The sequence below is a fragment of the Candoia aspera genome, chromosome 2 (genome assembly GCF_035149785.1).
Source record: "Candoia aspera isolate rCanAsp1 chromosome 2, rCanAsp1.hap2, whole genome shotgun sequence".
NCBI lineage: Eukaryota > Metazoa > Chordata > Lepidosauria > Squamata > Boidae > Candoia > Candoia aspera.
Window position 1 is genome coordinate 39,676,303 of NC_086154.1, and position 24,266 is coordinate 39,700,568.

The 24,266-nt window shown below is 37.9% G+C and overlaps 1 protein-coding gene across 2 annotated transcripts; it reads left to right on the top strand.

Moving 5' to 3' along the window:
• Positions 1–124: 124 nt before the first annotated feature.
• On the top strand, positions 125–24,025 carry IRAK2 (interleukin 1 receptor associated kinase 2). 2 transcript variants are annotated; one of them, XM_063291627.1, is made up of 13 exons: positions 125–395; positions 2,587–2,766; positions 8,445–8,609; positions 9,975–10,084; positions 10,951–11,145; positions 12,020–12,066; positions 16,262–16,376; positions 18,153–18,262; positions 19,522–19,717; positions 20,214–20,276; positions 20,815–21,015; positions 21,189–21,639; positions 23,853–24,025. In XM_063291627.1, exons 1-13 carry the CDS (start codon positions 191–193, stop codon positions 23,963–23,965), a joined length of 2,151 nt encoding a protein of 716 aa, XP_063147697.1. In that variant the 5' UTR covers positions 125–190; the 3' UTR covers positions 23,966–24,025. The 2 variants fall into 2 exon arrangements, with proteins under 2 accessions (XP_063147697.1, XP_063147698.1); XM_063291628.1 differs by having other exon boundaries at positions 21,189–21,646; positions 23,853–23,999.
• The last annotated feature ends 241 nt before the right edge of the window (positions 24,026–24,266 follow it).

Sequence of the window (24,266 nt, forward strand, 5' to 3'; positions counted from 1 at the left end):
TCCAGCACCGTAGCGGTAGAGGTCGGCAAGGTGGAAGAAGCGGCTCTCGGCTTTCTTCACCACCGCCCGCCTTCCCGCCCGCGCCCTGAAGGGAAGTAAGCCCAGCGCTGCGGGGTCTCGGTGTCCGGGGAAAAAGCGCCAAGTTCATCTCCCCTTCCCACTTGAACCTCTCGCCCGGTAGCTCCTGTGGATGGCTAAAGGGAAAGAGACGGGGATTTCCAGGCCTGTGGCACGAGCGGAGAGCGAAATGGCTCGGCCGGCGCCGCCCTACCCGTTGTCCTCGTTGGACGGGTCCAGCCCCTCCTCTCCGTACATCCACAGCTTGCCCTCCTGGGTGCTGGAGGACTTTTGCCAGAAGATGGACTGTCTCAACGATTACGACTGGATGCGCTTTGGTGAGCCAACCGAGTGCGAGTGGAGGCGGGGGAGAGCCAGGGCGGAGGGCGGTCCCGAGCCCACCGCGGCCGAGGGAATGGAAGACGCTGTCCGAAGGGCCCTTTAGCAGCTGTACAGAACAAGGGGAATAGTTTTCACACACACACACACGCTGTAAAAACTCACACAAGTATATTATCGATTATATATCCACTGTAGATAATCGCTCTAGTTAACTACAATATTTGGTCTGGCAAATTCTGGCAGTGTGGTCCCATTCCTGAAGGAATCTGGCCTGACATAGTACAACAGTGAGGGAATCTCTAAAAGATTTAGAATCTACTAAAATAAATGTCCCTGGGCATTTCTCAAGAAGATGCAGCATCTATATGAGATGATGAGAGTTCATCTGATCTGTCAGTGAAAGCAGCTTACAGTAATATGATTTATGACTCCTTTGTCAGTCATTTTGACAAAAGGCATTTCCTGTAGAAAATTATTCACTTATTATGATCATGGTCTTGTTGCTTAACCCTACTGATAAAAGGCTTCTTGAAAGAATTGTACCTCTTCTTCCATCTATTGAAATAAAAAAGCTTAATGAAGGAGTGAACTCTGTGCGTCTGCAGGTATGTTCTGGCTACAAGGGTCCTCAGAATCTTTGGGTGCAAACCATTTTTTCAGTTTTGCCACATGGTTTTCCATGAATGAAAGTATTTCAAGAGATACGTCATACATTAGAAAGCCGGTCTTATCACTAGCTTTCTTGTTCATTCACAAACAATTGTGAGTCATGGTTATGAGTTGCTGGGTTGCATTCCTGAAGAATATGGGATTAACAGTCTGCTATGCAGTGATTTCCTATCAGTACAGCAGTTCAGATAAATGAGGACGAGTGCAGCTGTTCTGTGCATGGTGTTGCACAATGCAGGCATGGCAGGGAAAAAACACCTCTGTGGCTCCTAGATAGTCCCCCTTGCACTGACGCATGTTGAATCCCAATCTGTAAGGAACTACTTTCCTGGTCACCTATGGCAAGAATTACCTTCAAATAAACAGCAAAACTTGAAAATTATTTGAATAGTGGGAATAATATTTATTGTCTTTCAGTATCCCCTGGAAAGGCAAGAAATGTGTGTAGTTGGCCACTTGATGCACCACAAATGACTGTTTGTAAACATTAGCAGACAAAATGAAGAAACATTTAGCAACACTTACCAACTTCTTTGTAGTTGATTGTAAGCACAAAACGAATACAATGCTGCATTTGAGGCCCCTCCCTCAAACAGCTTTTCTCTCTTCCAAATCCTGTAGTAGCAGTAATTTATAGATTGCCAATCTCCTCCATCTTCATGGAGCAGTAAGTAGGGTATTGTATGGGCAATGAAGAGACTTGCAGAGAACTTTGGCCAAACCCTGTTTCCTTGCATTTGCCAATCATATGCCAAAAGGATGAGGAACTGTGGCGAGACCAACATAGTTACTACTACCTATAACCTTTCTGTTGCATTATACAGCCTAATGTTAAGCTGGAGTTGGATAGCATATGGCCTTCCAGATGATGTTGCCCTCCAGTTCCCATCAATTTTGGCCAGCATTATCAGAGTTGAGGGAAGATTAATGTTCAAGTCAAACAAAATCTGAAGAGCTGCATGTTCTTTTTTCTGGACACCCACAGGATTAGCTGACCACTGTTCTGTTGCATGGCTTTAAGCATTATTATTCTGTTTCATATTGTACCTTCTGAATTGTTAATGTGCAGGCCTGTGTCATCATCCAGAGAATGTCCGTAATTGAATAAGCTAAAAATAAAATAAATTCAGATACCTAAGTTACGCTATACGAAACCTCTCCAATCTAAGGAGCATCAAAACTGATTTCATGGCCTGAGAAAATAAAAAATTATCACAGTCAAAACTATCCCCTTTGGTCATGGTGGGGAACTTGTTGCATGACAGATGTTGCTGAACTTCAAATCCCAGCTTTCCTCATGATTGGCCATCCTGGTTTTAGTTGAGATTTGTAGTTAAGCAGCATCTAGAGGAAGTAGGTTCCCCATCCACAGCTCGATGATATAAAGCTGTGGATTGAACTCTGAGGTAAAATCGTATGAGTTTTCATGTCTTTCAAATTTAACAAGTTCAACCAGATGATAAATGTGTGTGAAAGGGAAGTGACCTGTTAATCAAAATTGTTTTGTTTTGCTTCCAGCATCCCATGTGATAACTGACCAGACTGAGCTGAGAAAAATCAAATGCATGGAAAAAGCAGGAATTAGTATAACAAGAGAACTGATGTGGTGGTGGGGAGTGAGGCTTGCAACGGTCCATCAATTGTTGGAACTTCTGCAGGAATTGGAGTTCTATAGAGCAGCACAAGTGATTGCAGATTGTGAGTGCCTTCTCTCTTTTCTTGAGCTTGGTAGCAGTAGTTCATAACCAGTCAGTCGAAATGTTGCTTGTCATTTCTTCTAATGGTCAGCTCAGTTTACCCACAGCTTTATAATCAAAACGGGGTAATGGAGCAAAATAAGTGCACCCCTCCCCCAACATCAGGAAGACCGTCCATGGCTTGCAATTGTGCAGAAAGAAGAGGAGGGCAATTGGATGGACAACCTCAGCAAGGCAATCAACTGAAGGCATTAAAGGTCTGATGAGGGCAAAACAACACCAGACAGTTTCCAGATTTTTCTCTTATGTCATTCTCTTATGTCATTCAAAAACAAAGACAAACGGTGTAGCCACTTTGGATATAAGCTCAGCTTTATCAGAGTAATACTTCACAGAATGCTGTAGCTTCACTTTTCACCAGCTTCAGTGGTGCTCGATGTTTGCATTCTGTAGAGGACACTGACCCCCTCTGAACTAAAAGAACCAAACAAGCATTTTTTTTCTAGACCTGCATTTCGTCTCAAAAGCATTCTAAGTAAGCAAATCTTAACACAGTATGATGTGTGCCTCAGGTAGATCTTCCTAATGTATATGTATCCTCCACCCTGGCCCCTTATTACAAGTCCTACTCCTATTTATCCTTCTAGGACTTGAAAGTGCTTGTGAAATTAATTTCATTTTAGCATCCACTCTCAAACTGTGGAGCTCTTGGTGACTGGCTGCTTAATTCTCTGGCAAGTAGACTTTTGATCTTTTTATTTTCCATCATGTTCAGTGCTAGTCAAACCTTAGGGTCATCTAGCTATGTGTCCTCCTCATCCCCTTTCTGTGTTCTTCTTTCCAGGGTTGAGCCCTCAAATGCTTTGGTGAGTCTTCTCCTGATTTCACCCAGCATCCTATAAATCCTAATTAGTGTCAGTCGTTCAGTCCACTATAGATTTCCCAGCCAACCTTTCTCTGGATAGAAATTACCATACTCTAACAGCAACTAGAGTTGCCTAGTCCATTTTAGCCACTGTGGAACTCCATCACTCAGCTCAAGGAAGTGTGTGTTTGGGTTACTTTCCTTCTTTCCCACACTTGTTCCAGAGTTGACACAGGTGTGCATAACTGCTGCCTTGTCACATTAATGTTAATATATCGCTCTTTGACCTAAAGATGCTCACAGCAGTACACAGAACAATACAAAATAAAATACAAAAAAGGTACATTTAGCTATGTAAGAATTAAGCATTTATTAACATTAAAGCAGAGAATAACAACAAACCCTAACATAACAAATATCTGTTAGGTAGTATTTTGGCAGTATTTTGGGTGAAAAGTCATGTCTTCAGCTGTTATCTAAAACTGGACAACTTGGGGGCCAGGGAGAAATGTCCACAGTGAAGGAGAGAAAGAGGCAGCAAAGAGGGGGTGACTGAAATAGAATGAAGGATGATGGAGAAAGAACAATGTGGATGTGTTGGAAAGGCAGGGGTGGGGAGACAGTTAATTGGGAGGAAGCAGGAATGGGAGAGAAGGGATGGGATGGATGGACAAGTGACATTACCTAGAATACAGAAGAAGGATGAGGGAGGCATAAAGCAGAAATGAGAACAGATGAGGATGGCAGGGGATGGGGAAGAAAAGTGGTGAAGGAGTCAAGGAAAGGTGGGAAAACAAGTGGAGGTAGGAAGGACAATTTTCATAAAGGGAAGGAAGCTGTTGTGGAGGGAGAAGAAAGCTGGATGAAATGAGGGGGTGGTGGCCAAGACCAGAGTGAGGAGCTGAGAGCCCAACATGAAAGAGCAGGGAGAAGAAAGAAAAGGAGATACAGGAATGGAAGTTGATGTGGAACACCGAGTCCTTCCATTATTTCAAGCAACATTTTATTGTGAGTCCATTTATGTTCTCAAAGAGTGAGAGGTTGAGTGCCAACAGAAGCACCCAGGAACCTGCCGGGGTCATTGCTTTTCCCTGTTGCGGGTTGTGGATTTCATTTGGTTGGCTATATTTCCTAATTAGTGCTTTTTCTATAGTTGTTTTTATTCTATAATTATTCTGTTTATTTTGTAATATTTAATGTTACTAAATGTCTTGAATACTTAATAGTGCAGCAAAATAAGATGGAACTTTAAACGCAACACATAAATACATAATAAAAAATGCTTAACCTGCACTGTGCTATACAAACATAAATGCTAAGCTGTATTCAAACTCACTGAAAAAGAAAGGGAGGGAGGAGAAATGACAGTGGAAGGGGGGAAAAAGACTTGAATTCACCAGAATTAACATAGCCATTGGAGGTGAGGAACCTGAAATATAAAATCAAGAAAAAATGAGTTTTTAAAGATATCTTAAGATGAATTTTTATGAGCTATTATTTAAAATGTTGCTGTTCTTATATTGTCAGCTCTGTAAGTGAAAATTGCTCTGTTCAGGTTTTTTAATATCCATCATATTGTATTTTTAATTTTTAATTGTATCCATTGATCTGGAATCCCTGTTTCATCCTTATGGCATTCTCTTACAGATTATAATCTGCATTTCACATAAGATACATTAAAAGATAAGTGCCCCTTCAACGTGCTGGTTGAGTATAAGTGAGCAAGAAACCACTTTTAAAAGTATAGTAACAGGGGGTGGGTGTAGTCTGTGAGTTTATAAACACATGTGAACAGGGAGAAAGACAGGAAGTCTTGTCTTTCACCAGCATCCAGGACATCTGCATCCACACCCTGGAATCTCCACCCTCCTGCTCCTTCTCTTTGTGGCTCCGGATGTGATTCTTCTCCCAGATCAGAGAGGCGCCGGGTGTGATTTTGCTGCCACCACCTCTTCTTGATTGAAGAGATGCTTCCCCCAAATATGGATGGAGCAAAACCAAAAATTCCCCTTCCCCAAACAACACTTTCCTGGGTTTTTTTACCAGGTTACCAGGCCCAAGCTTGTTTGGGGTATGTAGTGCTCGATTACAAACTCAAGAAAAAAAAATATTTATAATAATATTAATATTTATACACAGCCATTATGTTATTATCTGTGGGGGTAAGTGAAGATATGCAAAGAGCAGAAAAGAAGTAAGAATCACTAAGTACTAAGCTAAATAAAGACATCAGATAAGAGAATGGGAATACAGCTAAATCTAGTTTATACTAACATGTTTCTGTCCTTGCAAATCATCCTTGCTTCTGCCTCATTCACATACCTTGATACCTTGCCTTTTGTTCTTTAAACTTCTCACCTCACTGCTGCATTCCACTCTAGCAGATTCCACACCTTCTCAGTAGTATGAAATTTCTTTCTTCTGCATTTTTTTCAACAGATGATTGAACATGAACATGGTAGAAAGGATATGAATTTCCTGAAATACAATAGCAGCATCTGCAGTATTTCGGAATGTTTCCCTGAGGTCATATAAAGTTTAGCAAAAGAAGTATCAGTCCCTCCCACAATATTTCGGGATGTCTGTTGTTCCTATTTAATTTTCTCAAAGGAAATTTAGTTGGAATTGAATTGAATCAGTTCAGTTAAGCTGGGCTTTTCTGTTTAAGATACAGGGGGTACAAGGACGTGCTGATTCTTAATTATTGTTCATCTCGGTATTTTTAAACCTCTGGTGACAGAAGTGTTATGGTTGGAATGTACTTTGAGGTTTCCATAGGCATCTGGAATAAGCCACAATGATGTCACTAGCAATTTAATATGTTATTAAAAGAAAGTTTAAGCAAAAAACTGTCAGATCCACAAGTAAAACCCACAGAGTAGAAACAGAAGTTTAGAAGAAACAGTTAAAAAAGGAAAGGAAAGAACATGGGAAAAAATTGACTGAAAAAGCTCTTGAGCTAATGTTGGCCTGCCTGGATGCTGTACAAAGCAGGCCTTTCCAGGCCTTTTCAGTAATGTGTCCTAGGGAGTCCAGTGAGATTCACTGCTAAATCAATGACCCAGGATTCCAGTAATAAGAGCAAAACCATCACTAATGACAAGGTGACAAATTGTTATAGTCATTTGTTGACTATAATATCTGATTTTTTTCTCTCCAGCCACTAGGATTAGAAATTTGGTATGAGTCATTTGCATTTTTTATTTTAATTTATCTCCCTCTCCCCCTTCCATCACCAAATATGCAGAAATTTCAGCCATTGCTTCCATGATGCAATTCTGGGATTTCTGAAGTATGCTCGGTTTGGTCTCTTATTTCAGGAAAGAATGAGTCTTACAGCTGTTTGTACTCTCACATATCCTTTCCCTATAATTTTATTTATAAATACTTATTTAAATCACCTCCTTTACTTTTCTTCTTAATTTTCTAAAATGGCTTTTTTATACTGCATTATAATGTAAGATTGTGAAAAATATATAGCAGAGCTAAAAACAGTAAGTTAATTAAAACAGTGGATTCAGTCATAACTATTTTCGGGGCTAGTTTATGTGGTGAACTGAATTCCTGTTATTTACTACAGAGAATTCAGATATTTGTCTTAATGCATCTTACCTTGTTTTAGAAGTGGCCTTTTGTTTGCACTTAGTGTCCCACCCAGAAAGAAATGAAATTTAACTGAAAATTTTAAAAGATTGTTATAGAGAAAAAATAGATCTTGAAATCTGTATATTGTTATGGATGGTTCTTCATCTTCCTGCATACAACTTCTGAATCAGTTATTCAAACTTTTTAAGAGAATTAGGGTCTGCTGTCAGGGCCACAACTAGGGTCTGTGTCACCAGGGGCAAACATGGATTCCGCACCCATTTTGGCACCCCCCCCCCAACGCTCATTTTGGCACCTCCCCAGCACGGCGCCCAGGGCACATGCCCCTCTTGCCCCACCCTAGTTGCGGCCCTGTCTGCTCTAGATAAAATGAATTCCTTGCAAGCACCACTGATTTTGATGGACAGTTAAAAAAATACCTATTTTCAGCAAAACATCATCTAACTGGATCACTGTATATCTGATTCTCTTTTACTCCTAACATTGTACAGTAATTAGATAAGTAGCTTGCAAGAATCTGTTTGGTATAGTGGTTAAAGGTGCTGGACCCAGAGTGAGAAACCAGAGTAGATCCCTGAGCTCCTTGGGCTACAAGTATTAATGGGTAAACAGTGAGTACAATCTTATTCTGAATCTGAAGGAATGACACCACTTTGAGGATGCCACTAGTGGGTCTTCTTTATCAGGAAACATTCTCCAGGCAGGTATTGTCACATTTTTTGGTTGCCATTAAAGGAATGAGGTATCCCTTACCGAGAATGCCTTGTTCTCTAATGCAAGAGAAATTATCCTTGCACTGGGGTGAGAAAGGAATCATTTCCATTGGCATTGAACTTTCTGAAGTACAGTAGTCCCCTTTTAGCAACTGTCTTGTTTAACAATCGTTCACAGTTACGACAGTGATGAAAAGCAACTTCTCGACCAATACTCACATTTACAACCTTCAACGGTCTGTAAAGCAAAGGAAAGCTAAAGTAAAATCATAAGCACAGTCATGGTTTCACTCAATGATTGCTTCGCTTAATGACAGAGTTGCCAGTCCCAATTGTAGTCATTAAACGAGGACTACCTGTACGAGAGTAGAGGCAAGTATTCTGAGCAGAGAACCCATCTGAATTGGACTTGCAAGCCTCAATATCCTACCACTCTGGCTCTGCATGTGTACAATTAGGTATTTTCTATTCCATCAATGTGTTTTATTTTTACAGGGAAGTCACTCAATCATGATTCTGCCAGGGCTTCTTTAAAGCCCCCTGAACAGGAAGAGGAATTGCCACATCCAAGTGGGAAGAAAAATAGAGAGAAAATAGGAAATGGGATGGAAATACCACCGCTATTGCCAAACTTGAGACAGATGCATAGAAGACAGAATGGTACAGTACAAAAAGCATTTAGAATTTTTACAAAAACATCTTTAAGTTTTGTTTAGTTAACAAAGAGAAGTTCTCAGCCACTGCTAAGTGTGTATATGCAACTTATTTCTTAAATGTGCTATTTTGTAATGTTTCCTTTCTACAAGAAAGGAGGTGGTTTATTGTTTTCTTGATTCAGTCAAAAGTATTTAATCTCTTTTCCATAATGGTAATGGTCAGGCTTATCTCGCATAACCACTATCACCCAGATTCATCTGTTTCCTAGGCCACAGGAGAGTGATTAGACTCATGCATCATACCATCCCATGATTAATTCCACATAGTTTGTTGAACTATTCATAATGGCCTGATTCACACATAATACTAAGCTATAAGTTACTCTTTATAAAACACACTTTATAAACCATCCACCTGATGGCTTGATGTAATGCTCAAAGACATAGATGGCCAGGCACGTAGTAGTAGTGGGAAAGAGAACATTTCAGCAGTAGAATACAGAGTGGACTTAGTTCCATCTTCTGAAGGTCTTTGCAACTGGTAAAGGCATTAGGAGCCCTGCCTATAGTAGCATCTGGGTTCCCTTCAGAGTTGATTCATTCTCCTGTGCACAAAGAAGCCTTGAACTAGTTTTGTAAGACTTAAAAGTAGTGTAATTTTTTTCTCCAACTTACATCCCTGAAAGCTGTAAAAAGGACTGCATTATTGGTAGTCATGTTGGTCCCAGAAAATAATAAAAGCTGTGCTCTCTGCACACATACTTTAGAGAATATCCCACTCACTTCAACTAAACAAAATAAGATCACTAGAAAAGCAGTGAATCTGCTCTCCCAGGGCAATTTTCCCCATATTGGTGTCTGTCAAATATATTGGATTTCAGCTCCCATAAATTCTAAGTAGCATGACAATACTATCTATAGATAATTGAAATTTGAACTCCAAGATATCTGGAGAGCAGCAGGACGAGTGGATCTGCTTTCTAGCACAAAGAAGTAACGTCTTCATTGAGTTGAGCTCAACCTCTGATGACTATGTAAACACATCCACATAGTTTTCTTTACAATAATGTAGAAGTGAATTTACTATTTCTTCCTTCCATGATGTTTCATCACGTTCCCAGTCTAGCCTATAGGCCAGAATTGCTTAGCGGTCTCCTGTCTAAGTAGTAACCAGGTCCAATCCTGCATAGCCTTGTCAAGATCAGCCACGATTGGCTAGGGGCTGCAACCCAACTTAAAATGCTAGAAGATTTGTAACTCTGTTGATTTTCACTGAGCACAGATATCTAGAATGAAACAAATGTGTTTCTCCTGTGATTCCAAAGCTTCAGAAATAGCCTCTAATGTATTTTATTTTTGTCATTTTCAGATCCTCTTTTAAGAATAGATGCAGACATACTTCCTTTATCTCTACCACCAACTTCCATGGACCTCCCACATTCTTTACATTCAAATTTCTCAGATTTATCAAATGGAAAGGTAAAGAGCAGGAGAAGTTACCACTAATTTAAATGGTTTTCTGTGGATCATATTTATTGCATTTAGCTAAAGTCTTCTGCAAACAGTACACTTAAGAGCATACACAGTCAAAATAAAAATTAAGCTTCTGCAATATTTTTTACTTAATTGGCTAAGATGACCTGATGCCTGGAGCTGAGGTACCCTGCTTGCTATCCTGAAATTTTTTCTGACTTCCTGTAAATTTTCCTTTTATTAAGTTATTTCATAAAAGACAGCTTGTGTAAATATTATCTTCCCCATGTTCTAACTAGTCGCATTCAGCCATAATGCATAACAAAATAAAGAATTTCTAAATCAGAAAAGGGTTTAGTGATGTCAGCAAGATAAACAGACCCTGTAAAGAACTTGCAGAGAGTTTACGGGACTTCATTTAATATTAAAGAACAAAAAAGAATTAAAAAGGGAATGCCCACAACCAGGAGGGTATGTGACACAAAATAACTTTAAAAACCTAGCAGATTTGCAGCTACATCCAATATTATGCAGATGAACATATAACCTCTTCCAGTGGGACTTTTCTTTGCTTAATGCTCTGCCACGTGGCCCTAAGTGGCCATTAAACCTACTCCCCACAAACCACCTGGAAGACATTGTGAATGCACAGGATAATAGTGGAGAACCAATTCTATTGTTTCCCTAATAGAATTGATACCACTAATCAAATCAAATCAAAATGTACAGTTTTTGATGTGCAGTTCTAGTGGTAACCAGAATTAGGTATAGTTGTATTGTAACGGCAGCCTGTGGTCTGGCTTGGGATTGAATGTAATTTTTCTGATGTTTACCAAAATAACGAAGTCACGTCTTTTCTCTTAAATGTCTAGTTCTACTGTTCTTCCATTCCTCAGGAGGAGGCTTCTCCTAATCATGACACTGCAAGCCTTTTGTGGACGCCAAGGGAAGTGGAAATTGCCACCAGTGGCTTCAGTGAGGAAAACCAAATTAGTGAAGGCATTTTTGCTACTACTTACAGAGGTCAGAGAGACAATACTCACTGTGTTGTTAAAAAGCTAAAAGAGGTAGGTGTCTTTCTTCATTTATCTCATGAACTGAACAAAATTAGAAAGGCATGTGCAATGCTGATTAACAATAGAGGTGGCACTGAATTCCCATATTGGATTCCTGACACCGCCACTCCCACCCCTAGCAGTGTGTCTTTGGAAGAAGGCTCTTGGGGGACATCCCCCAAACTCTGGAAAAGCTCTGGAACAATTTCACAGGGCATCTCCTGTTTATCTGTCATGAACCCAGACTGGCTGAGTCAGAGGACAAGTTCAAAAATCTGATCCCCCAGTTATTGTTAGGAGTTCTGATAAATAATTTGGTGGGCTTGGATTATTATGATGGGGTTAATTTTTCTAAGCTAGAACCAAATAGCATTAGATTGTTGAACCTATCTATATTGGTGAAAGTTATGAAAGCCTTGTCGTTACTTTCTAGCCATCTTTTCTACTAAAAATTATTTATAACAAATTTAATACAATACAAATATAGACTAGAATTAACCTCCCACTTAAATCAGTAAAGCAATCTGATTTAAAATAGCAGAATTAAAAACACAGAAGCAAAAAAGAACTCTTCGAAAAGTATATTATTGAAAATGCAGGTATAATAATATAAAGGGATTTCATTCTACACAGGTAAATAGTGTTAGTGAAATGCAATGTATGAGCATATTGGGAGAGATCTCTTGGAGCTTGAACTACTGATGAAATCGGAGTATAGCAGAATAAACATACTGGCCTCACCTTCTCCAATCCTAATTGCCATTTTGAGTACAATAGATCTTTAATTACCTGTTTAAGAAAATGGCCAGTATATACTGTATACAGTATAGTATGTGTAATTATGCACTTGCTGTTCTGAAAAATAATAGGATTCTCTTTATTCCAGAATGAGACAAACATATTTTTTCATACAGAAGTACAAATCTGCTTTCGGTAAGTAGTCAGGCAACTGTTAAGGGGGAGGGGGGAAGCAGCAGATAACAGTGTTAGTTTACCTTGTGAGCTTTAGCATTACTTTCTGTTGAATTGTTTATCTTATGCTTGATATTAAAGTAATGGGCTTTTACTTGTAATTTAAATTAAAACATGAGAGTGTGTGGTGATATTGTTATTCCTAACCCCATGTATCGCCCTGAGGACAATTTACATTATCATTTTATCCTATTATTGTAAAGTCTAGCTCTCTCATTTACATAGGATATTCTCCGCAACCCATTCTTCTTTTTCTGTCCATATGTCCTAGATTTATTCAGATTATGTTTATTACTTTTTTCAGTTCTTTGTGGAGAATATACCAACATAAGTTGGTGTTGCTAACTTTGAAGTATTGTAATGGTATGGAAATTTTATACAGGTAGTCCTCTCTTAACAACCCTAATTGGGACCATCAACTCCATCACTAAGTGATGTGGTCATTAAGCGAAATGTCATGTGACCGCCCTGCTTAGCAATGGCAGTTCCAGCAGTCCTAGTTGCTGTCGTTGAGCAAATCCCACGTGGTGGTTAGGCAAGGAGCCACCCAGATCCAAGCCATTCTTGGAAGATGGTAAGGGGCTGCGTCCACTTCAACTCCCCCCCTGTCCCACCCCCATCTCTGCCCTTTTGGCTGCCCACCTACCTGCCGCTAGTTCCACCAGCCAGGGCCTTCTTTCACACCATTTTCTTTCGCCCCAGGGCAACCAGGTCCTTCTTTCGTGCGCCAGCCGGGTCCTTCTTTCATGCGCCAGCCAGGTCCTTCTTTCATGCGCCAGCTGGGTCCTTCTTTTGCAAAAGGCAGCCCCAGCCAGCACGTGAAAGAAGGCCAATGCGAAAGAAGGTCCTGGCTGCGCTGCGATGAAAGAAAGACCCAGCCAGTGCGTGAAAGAAGGACCTGGCCATGCAAAAGAAGGACCCAATTTTTTTCCTTCTCAATCCAGTCAAGCGAGATAGATTTTACACAATGCAGATCCACTTCAAAAAATATTACTAACTTAGGGTTTATATCAGAGAGCCCAGAATATTGATGGATCATGAGGGATACTTGCATTGTAAATGACCTCAAAAAAGTAATTTTGGGGTTAGTTAAGGGCAACTGCACCTCAAGGTTCAGAGAGATTAACAAACACATATACCTGCACAAACACAAATGCCAATATTCCCTTAGTTATGTTTTACCCTTTTCCAGAGTCAAATTCAACCACCAGGATTTTCTTGAGATCTAAATCCAAGTTCCTGGAATTTTCCAGGTCTGCTTTCTTGCCTGACCAAAAACTGCTAGCAATCTTCGACTTCTTACAAGCCTGACACCTTTAAACCTTAAATTTAAAATGCTCGTTCCTGTTACTATGATTGCTTAAATATTTATACTGCAAAAAAAATAATTGCTCTACAAATTTACCAAGGAAAGTTGCCTGGAATCCTTGTGAAATACACACTCCTGTCATCTGAAAGGGAAAAAAAGGTCTCCCTTTAATTAAGTGGCCACACAAGAGCAAAAATTTGCTAGACACAATAAAACTTCTTGTTTATATAACAGGCAAATCCCAGTGAATAAATCAATATAAGTAGCACAGCAATGAAAGGAAAAAGTAAAAGAAGGGAAAATGAAAAATGGATTTTCTTTTTAAAGCTATAGTAACAAAAAGGTAGTGGAATAAAAGATTCAGAAATACATAATTTCCACAGCAGAAGCACTTCCTAATGAGAATTATGAAAGCATGTAGAATCAGGAAGTGAATTTTTAATCTAGGGGAGAATTCTTAATTTAGTTGTGGCTTTGTGATGGAATGTCTAACAGACCATGAGAACATGGAGGAGGGAGTCCAGATTGTTACAGGAGAAAGGAGGGCCATTACAGAAGAGATTCTTGAGTCTAGGGGAGGGGAAAAACACAAGCAATTCATAGTAACTCTGCCTTAATTATGCTAGGTGTAAGTTGATCTGGAGAATTGCTTTGGCAGGCTTGCTAGATTCTGTTACAGTACCCTACTTTTCCTTTTTTTATTTTTGTTGTTTAAATCAAGGGCATCTGTGAGTAAAAAAAATCAAGATGGCAGCCATGATTGCAATTAAAGCCCTGCCTCTTGTTTATATGTACAATAAACAGTATTAATAGAGTGAAAAAAAGCTAAACATACTAGAACTAAACATAACTCAAAAAGCAACTTAATAAAAATCCATATGAAAAGTATACATACCTGTATGGAATTCAGTCATTGAGTTTATCATTAAAGGTGGACCACATAGGAACACAATGTGTCATCTAATTTTTTAGTGCAGAAAGGCTTTTTAAAAACAGGTAACAAAGGCATATCAAGGATCCGTTCCTTAAAAACAGAAGAATTACTTTCTTTCCAATTACGTAGGATTATCCTCTTTGTTGTGCCCCAAGATTGATAGCCAAAGCTCTTCATAAGATGACAAGTTCCATATTTTAGGAATATAATTCAACATCACATTTGTCATGGGTTCTTTTCTGAACCACAAACAATTAGATTGACCCAGACTCCATTACAACACAAAGCACTGCAAACGAACAGCTGGTTTGTTTTGCTTTTATATTTCCCTTCAATGGGTGGGGGAGACTTTTATTTTACAAACAAGGAAAGCTTACAAAAAATATTATAAATATAAATGCCTTCAACTATTTCAGAAATTAATATCTTATTGCTAAAACTATATTTTATTTTAACCATTACCTATAGGCTCTTTCTTTATGCTATATTGTTTAAAGTCCAATTTCATGGAATCTTTGTATCTGTTTCATATCTGTAATATATTTATTGCTGACCTCTATATTTATTTTGTCTTAAACCCTATATGTTGGCATTGTTACTCTTTATAGTCCTTTTCTGTAGGGTTCAGATTGTTTGTTTCTGTTTCCTATTCCTGTTCTGTCAAAGTCTTTGCTTTTTCTTTGCCTTTTCTGCCTGTTTGTTCCTAGCTGGGCTTCTGAGCTCTTTTCCTCTTCAGCTGAACTTTCAGCTCCATCTGAGGGAAAGGGCTAGAAGAACTTCTCCCTCGTACCAGGTCAGAGGGAAGGAAATAAAAAACCTCTCTCTCCCCGGTTTTCTCAGCTGCTGCCTCCTTTCCTGTGACCTCTTTCTCAGTAGGGCTGCCTATCCTTTAGTTTCATGCTTTACTTTGACTCCTGGGTTTTGACTGTTTATTCAGCCTCTTCTTCATGAGGCCTGTGGCTGAGCTCCCAGGTAGCCATCTTCTCTTCCCTCCTCCTTGCCCGCCTCCCCAGTGATGCTGTTTGATTGGCGGCTGCTGTTTAATTGGCAGGTGGGTCATGCTGACAATGGGGGAGGGTTGAAAAGAGAGAGGCAGGAAGGCACACAGGTGCTTATAATTTGCCCCGGGGAGTCTGTCTTTCCACAATATTGAGATCCTTAAATATTGTATTTTTTCCCAGAATTATGGTAACATATTAACTTGAATCCAAAAGGAAGCTATAACACAACAAGACCAAGTAATGTGAATTAAAGAACCTTCAAATTTCTTTCTTCACCAACATAAGAAGTCTAAAGTTCATCCTCTTTTAAACATTCTTTGTTACATTAAGCTCCTAGTAATAAAGATCTTTCCAGAAATCCAAATTTGCTGAGTTGTTTCCTAAGTTTGCCTGTTTCAATGGCTTGATATACTTTTTACATGCAGGAAGCAGCAGCAGAGAAATAAGGAAGTATATGAATTATAAATGTACAATGAATGTAGAGGAAGTATATACATGTGAGGCTTCACTCATGTTTGTGGCATGTGTTGGTGGGCATAAACACTGGATTGTAATTATAGTGCTAGTAAAAAGAATTAAAATGCTCTAGTTTAAATTGCTTATTAAGTCACATAACATTATCATGTATGTTTTTGATGTGGTTGATGCTGCATGATGCGGTTTTAGTTTCTTACCAAGGTTCATATGATATGGTTATGATTATTGTTGTGTGCTGGCAACAAATCAGCAATGTACGTATCATTTTTTCTGGATTGTTTCTCCTTTTTTTTGGATTTTTGGTTTGTTTTACGTTTTTTGTATCGGGTTGGATTGTGTATGTTATAATGTTTGAATTCTTGGAAGATTGTTGAGATTGCGATGGAGTATAATTGTAATAAATGAATAAATACAATTTCTTCAACCGCTTTTTAGATGTTGCCATCCTAATATTCTGCAGTTGTTGGGTTTCTGTGTAGAAAGTGGACTTCACTGCTTGATTTACCCCTACATGGAAAATGGATCACTGCTGGACAGGCTACAGTGTCAGGTAAACAACAAGGATGCATGTTCACATACCACATCTGTCAAAAGGAAGTACTTCTGTCAACTCAGCCAGCATGGGAGGAATTATGGGAGTTACATTCCAACTAACAACATTTGGAAGACCTCAGATTGCTCATTGTGGTTGCAGAGAAGAGGGAAAGGACGCCTTGGCTGCATCATTGACAGGAAGGCAAAGGGCTAATGAGGGATCACTCACTCCCAAGTACAGGGACATCAGTTTGACTCTAGCTATTGTTTAGCCTCAAGAATTTGCTTTCCTAACCCTTGCAAAAAAACCTTGGTTGCAGTAGTAACCCAGTGGATACTGTAGCTCTGTAACTCTGGTTGTGTTCAGACAACATGTTGTGCCAAAATACTTACCTAAAACTGTGTGTGCTTGACCATATGACCCTGTTAGTATTGCTCTTTGGCTTACTCAGTTATCCAAACTCAGTATGACTGTCAATAAATTTCCTAAAGTATGTAAGTAATACAGTATTTTATAAGCCACTTAGAGTTGTTATTGTGATTGAAGCAGCCTGAGAATTTAAATAAGACAGAAAGACAGACAGACCCCACAACTGAGGGGTTATACAATGGAGGATTTGTCTTGGCATGTTATTTTGAGGGCAGATTCTCTGGTGGGGGTGTGTATTATACATCTGTGCACAGACTGTATGTATGCGAATTGCTCAGAGTCTTTCCAAATGAAATGGAATATCGAAAAAGTGAATAAATAATATTATATTTCCAAGTGTTTCAAGAATTAATCCACATTAAGCTGTATTCTTGCTGAAAGTCAAATATATAGAGGCTTTTCTTCTTTTTTTTCTGATTTTTTCTGATTATTCTGATCTATTAGTCATAGATCTCTGAGCAATAGGAGTGAAGGGAAAATGAGTAAAAGTGTGTATCTACATCAGGTTGTAGGTATACGTTTAGAACAAATTTTCAGCTACAAAATTAATCAAAAGAGGATTATCTGCTTTTCAGTTTCTTTGTATGTTTTAAGAATCTGAATCTAAATTATTAGTTGCATAAATACTCTTGGGTGGCTTTAGCTTTGTGTTCTGTAAAAACAGTTTCAAAAGCAGTTGATGATATAAAATAGCAATCTGCTGACACAAAGAAAAATAAAGCTTAGAAGTCCCTTTGGCACTCATAAAGTTACCTTCCCCATCCAAGTACCCTCCTCATATATTGGGCTTCAGCATCTATAATTCTCTAAAAACCATTCTTGCTGTGGGACTGTGGGAGTTGGATAACCAAATTCTGGAAGGCTGTTATTAGATTTTGGGTACCTCAAACATGTTGTTTTTTTTAACCTGCTTGTGAGATCTGCCTAGGTATTGTAGTTATCTGCCAGACATGAAAATCTATTTTACACAGTGAGACATGACATCAAACCATATATAATAATTTTAGTTGTCTTCAGTATGTTTAGCTGTTGCTATATAGTTAGTTTTGACTTTTTTTTCCTAAGGGCCCAACAGTACCATTTCCACATCCTGTAATTCTGTTTAGGAAGAAAGTATGAAAGCTTTTCCAGAGCCTGGTGTCCTCCAAATATATTGAACTACGATTTCCATCCCCAATTGTCATGGAGATGATGGTAGTTGCAGTCCAGTATCAGGCTCAAAAAGGCTGAAATACATGGCTGCAGAGGAGTATGTGAGAATTATTCCCAATACATTATTCCTTTTCTGCAACAAAAGAGTTTTGACGTTCATTGCTAAACAGTCATGATCTTTTCAAAGAGCTGTTTATCTTTCTGTTGTAGGATGGTTCTGAAGCATTAACCTGGGAGAAACGCACCAGAATATCTTTGGGACTAATTAAAGCCATTCAACATTTACATCACTTTGGAATTATTCATGGGAATGTAAAAAGGTGAGGATCTGTATTTAAAATACCACTTACTTCTTCTTTATGCATCCCATTGTAAATTATTTAATGAACTACTTAAACTTTTATCTGATTAAAAATGTGCTTTCATAGGATGGCAATTAGCTCAACATTTATGCATGATCCTTCCTAGCAAGTTCCCTTACACACACACATTGCTTTTTAAAATATTTTTTTATTAAAAGTTTTACAAAGCACATAAAAACTAGCACAAACGAAATGGTAAAAAAAGAAAGAAAAAAAGAAAAAGTGCAGAAAGAATAAAAAAGAAAAAAATAGAAGCTTCTGATTTCCTTTGCAGCAAATATAAGTACTGTTACAAAGTTATCTCTTACTCTGTGATTACAAAAAAAGCTCATTTTTTCTATTATCCAGGGTTTTTTCCCCTAATAATCAAAATCACAAATCATAAGTGCATTTTTTTCCATTTCATGCAAAAAGTCTATAAGGGGGCTGCCAAAAGCATGTAGATAATTGCTTTTTCTCTAATTAAAGAATACAAACACACGTTGCTAGATTGGCCTTCATGACTGAAAAAGGAGAATGCAAAATATAACTGCAATGCATCAAGCCAGAACTAACGTTTAGAAGTGATTCGAAGTGTCAGATAAAAAATCCTCAAGAGGCATGAAGTTGTTAGTAATAAATGTAATCTTTTCCTACCTGCTGAATCTACAGTACAGCTATCCCCTCAACTGGTTTTGGCTCTCTTTCCCCTATCATAAGTAGGAGCAAGTAGGAGCAGAATAACTAGAAGAGAGCATTTGAAGGAAAGAATTTGTTTGTAACTCTGTTCTTCTGCCCATTTATTTTGCCTACGAACACCCAGCCTCATTGTTTTACCTCCAGATGCATGTTTGTGAATACATATTTTTAGAAGAAAGTCACTTGTCTGCCCTAATTTAAGAAATTGCCACTGTAAATAAAATATTGTTGGCTGACAATATTGGCATAATTTATACTTTGGAGTACCTTCTTAGCATTATGCTGTGTTAGAATTCAAATTTTTGTATTAAAGGTCTGAATTAGCTGCCATTGCTTATAGCGTAGGCTTGCCTTTTCAGATCAAGTTTTGGTCACAGGTGGGTCTGAGAGACCCATTTCCTGTTTGTTTGTTTAACTGCTGTTTATATTTGAATAATGACTGTGGTGTTTGACCTGTTTAAGATGAAGCTGTAATTCACATTCAAAGATCAATGTAGTAGCTGATCTTTTGTTGGTATTTTTGTCTCCTTTACAAACAGTTCCAATGTTTTGTTGGATGCAAACTTTGTACCACAACTTGGACATTCTGGTCTTAGGCTTCATCCTGTGGAAAAGAAATCAGAATATACTGTGATAAAAACTAAAGTCTTGCAAGCTTCACTAGCTTATTTCCCAGAAGATTTTGTCAGGCATGGGCAGCTAACTGAAAAAGTGGACATATTTGCTTGTGGAATTGTAAGTTGTTCTTCATGAATAATCTTACATAACTCTGATGCCAAGAATCAGACATGTTTTCATTTAATTAAGTTTGATATATTGCTTCCAGTGTATAGATTAGTAAAATGTCAAGGTATTATTTCATAAAATTATGTTTGGGGACTGAAAATCTATAAATAAACCCATATTTCCATGCCAGGGCACATTCTTTGCATGGCAGGCAAAACATTTGTGTTGGGTTCTGTCTAGGTGTCTTGAGGAAAAAGATTTTTGGATTATAAGACGAGGAAAGACCTCTGCCTAAGCTTGAAGAGAGAAGCTGCCTGTCAGCATAGGCAGTACTGGTCTCTATACACTTGGTTAAAAGCTGGCTTGTATCTGTTAGCAAGATCTTCTTCTATAATAGGACTGGATTGCACCTAGATAGTACCAGATGAACTATATAAATAGTCTGAAGGTCAGGATGCTCAGCTGGCAATTCTAAATTTAAAAAAAATTGTAATTATTTTTCTAGGTTTTAGCAGAAATACTGACTGGCATGAAAGCAATGGATGAAAGAAGAAATCCTATTTTTCTGGTATGTAGAAAATATATTTTTGGTGATTTAAATGCTTGAAGAAAGGCCCTAAAAATGGAAATTCCTCAGGAATCAGTTTTAGAATCAGTGCTATTATTTCATGCAGCTCACTTGTGCCACATGTACTGCTTCTTGTCTACTAGTAGGAATGAATCATCACTTCCAAAAACTTAGGCTTGCAGGTCCAAATGTCAGTTTTCCCAACATGATGCTGTCCAGATATGTTAGCCTTCAGTTCCCACAAATATTTGACCATGTTTACTGGGGTTTATGGGAAATGAGATTTTTAGATATTTGGAAGGCACAATATTAGGAAGGCTGCTCTACACAGTGATTTAATTTTTTCAGAAAATTTTGAAAATATCCAGAACATGTTTTTATGCATTGTTACGTTTGATTTGACTATGTTGATTTTGCTCCTGTGTAATAAGTTAAATTAAATTAGTATACCATAGTAATTTAAATGCTATATAAATTCTATGAATTTTTGTTCCTGCCTTAAAATATGTGGTGGTGAGGGTCCCTTTTTCTTCAACAGAAGGATGCCTTGCTTGAAGAGCTCAGAGTGGCAAAAGAATTGTCTTGTGCTAAGGAGAAAAACTTTGAAAATCTTGCTGCCATGGAAATATGTCACAAATATCAAGATAAGCGAACAGATTGTTTGCCGGAAACAACCGCTTTATGTTTGGCCACTTCTATCTGCATTTGCCTGCGGAAAAAGAATGCAGACACAACAGAGGTAAATATAATCAGCCTCCTAGTGGAGGTACCCTAGTCCTTGTCACTTAGTGCTTTTATTTTCTTTATTTTATTGTATGTAAGAGTCTGTTAGTAAAAGTAGAAAATAGGGAAACTGTGTTATTTCAATGAGGAAAGCAGAAACAATCTGTTTAACATTCTTGTCAAAAACAGGTGAATGAAATGATGGAAATTGCAGATCGTCAAACAAGGTCTCAGAACACGTCTGAAAGCAGAAATCTTGGACTCTTCATCAATACTCCAGAAGAAACCAATGATGAACCAGCTAGTCCCTTCAATGTTGACTTCTATAGTCACAGCTGTGAGGGTTGGGCCAATTCTGGATCTCTAAACTGTGCAACTACATTACCACCTGCAATAAACGTTTTGCCTCCTGAAACATACTCTGAGCAGATGTTAAGGGTCCCTTGTGAGTCAGATGAATCATGTAACTTTTCATGGGACCCTGTAGAACATACTCCCTGTTGTCCCTCAACCAAAAGCAATCTGGAGCCAGAAAATGTTTCTTTCACTAAGCCTGTGATGTTCACAGCAAAAAATACAGAGACTGACAGGAAAACAAATCAGGAGAGAAAAAATGATGGTGCTGCTTGTTCCTCACAAGGTAAAAGGTAATATTTAAATATTCTTTGAGGCTGATAGGAATTAATAATGTAGGAGATTCTATGGAAAGTTTGATATAGCATCATAGAAATAACGATGACACACAACTCGGTTTCTCCTCAGATCCAAGTTGGGAGAGTCTGAAACAATGCCTGCAATCAGCAATAGCTTAGAAAGGGTAAATAAGGTGAAGTAAATGGAAATACAGTACTGTATACTGGGAATATATTCACTCCAGTATATACTTATACTTGTGCTGATGGAATAGCACTCATATTTAAAAACCTACATAGTGCTGGATGCTCAGATGGCAGATATAGTGAAGAATATATTTTACCACCTTGGCTAGTTTGCCAGCTGTATTATTTCATGAGGATGCTTGCATTAGTGACATCCACATTAGATTTTAAAAGTGGTTGGAAATACCAGAATATGCTTGATAAAATTTTGATCAGAGCTGTCCATACAGAACATGTATTGATAATTTTATAACAGTTTGGCTAACTGGTTGGTTTCCAGGTCTATTGATTGGGATTATATCCTGCCCTTCCTCCAAGAGCTCAAAGCAGCTTGAGAGATTTCCACTCATTTTATCCCTATCATGGTAATCCTACATGTCAGGTTTAGTTGAAAGAAAGGGACTAGTACAAAGTCATGCAAGTCAGTTTCCATTGCTGAAAATAGACTTCAACCTAGGTCTCACCAGTCCTACTCCAGTACCTTAACCATTATACAACAGAGAGTTTAAAACGTAAAGTATTAATTTTGATTTTAAAATTCTAAACAGTTTGAGTCGTGAATACTCCAGGATCTGTCTGCTCTTATAGGCACCTACACAGACCATAAGATTTCTGTGGAATCCTTGATTTTGTGCTTTTTCCCTGGTGGTGCTCAAGCACCAGAGTTCTTCCCATATGGATATTCCCTTTGCTTTTTGCATTATTTGGCTTTAAAAAGCAAACTAGGGCCACTCTTTTTCCAGGAAGCTTCAGCTGTCTTGGGCTGGTCTTTTATGACAACTTCTGGATTCTTTTAATCGATGTTTGCATTTTTTAGTATTTTGTCTTTACATGGTAGTTTTCTTATGAATTTTTAAGCTGTTTTAGAAATTGTGTTGAAAAGCATCTTAATGAAATGGAGCCAAATGGGGTTTCTTGGAGCTTCTTGTTAACATGCCTCTAGTTCTCATTATTTCATATGCTTGTCATTCTATTTATTTTAAAGTTATTTTTGCAATTATAAATTAAGAAGCATTATTTTACATGAATGCTTCAGGATTCTAATTCTGCAAAATGCCTGTGCATTATTCACTTTTGCTCAGATATCTACAAAAGGAATTATGTGTCTTTCCTTAACTTTTGTTCTAATTTGTACATTAGGCTTTTGCAGATAGCTTTAGTGAGGGGAATTTTTATAGCGTCCACTCATATTTCACTGGACAGGTTACAGAATAAAAGCATCAACATAAAATCAAACATTCCAAACCAAAGCTTCTCCCTACCCCCAATTAAAATAACATAAAAACATTCCTAAATCTATTAGGTTGTTGTTGTTGTTATTGAAGGCACACTGAAAAAGAAGTATCTTAAGTGCCTTTTGGAATGCAAGGAATGAAGGAGCCAGTCACATCCCTGGGGACATTGGGGCCACTACCAAGAAGACCTAGCTTCAAGTACAGTTGAATGCATATTATTCCAATAACTACTTAAACTGTGCTTAACAGCAAGCATGGATCCTGGAGATTCAGTTCACTGTAGGTCCTTATAAAACAAAATTCACTGTAAAATTACACTGAATCATTCTGGGAATTTTAGAATGGATCAAAAAGACAAAATCTTATTTTTGTAACTCCATTTTTCCCATAATTTCCCCCATAATTTTTATTTCCAGATAAAACTTATTTTGGAAGATGGAATAACTGCACGATTGCTTTTGGCTGCTTGGACTTGGAGCCCTTTGTTTGGAAGTATTCTTAATTAAATAAAAAAGATTTTTAATATGTATTGGTTTATAGGATCTTTCCCTGAGAAGCCAGTTTTCAACATTCCCTGCCCTTCTAAAATAGAACATTAATCTGGAAAAGAAAAGTTTCACAGTAGTTCAAAGTAATTTTTTTATTTATTTGTTCCTTGAAAGGGATTTGTTTTTGATAGTGATAATTTGAAAGCAAGTGTATTTATTATGTCAGTGATACTACTTTGTCTTTTATTTCAGCTTTAATGAAAGAAATAAAGATCAATGATAAAAAGAAGCAGCTAATGGAAAAAATAGCATTATATGATGAAAATAAGATAAACAGTTATGACCTCTTTGAGTCTTCAATATAAATAAATTTCCATCAATTACGTCTTCAGAAGATGGGGCATTATTCAGCAGCAAAATACATTTTATACACGTAACCGCCCAAAGTTGCTCCTTGAGTAAGATGGGCTGTGAATAAATTTGAAGTATAAATAAATAAATACTTTTTTAAAAAAATGACTGTTGTACTTACTATATATACAAGAAAGCTAAATTGATGTTACATAATGAGATAGCATCAGTTTCAAATTGTATATCGGTTTCTCTTATTTTCTTGCTCTGATTGAAATTATTTTGATGGATCTAGCCAAAATAGTAGCTTAAGCA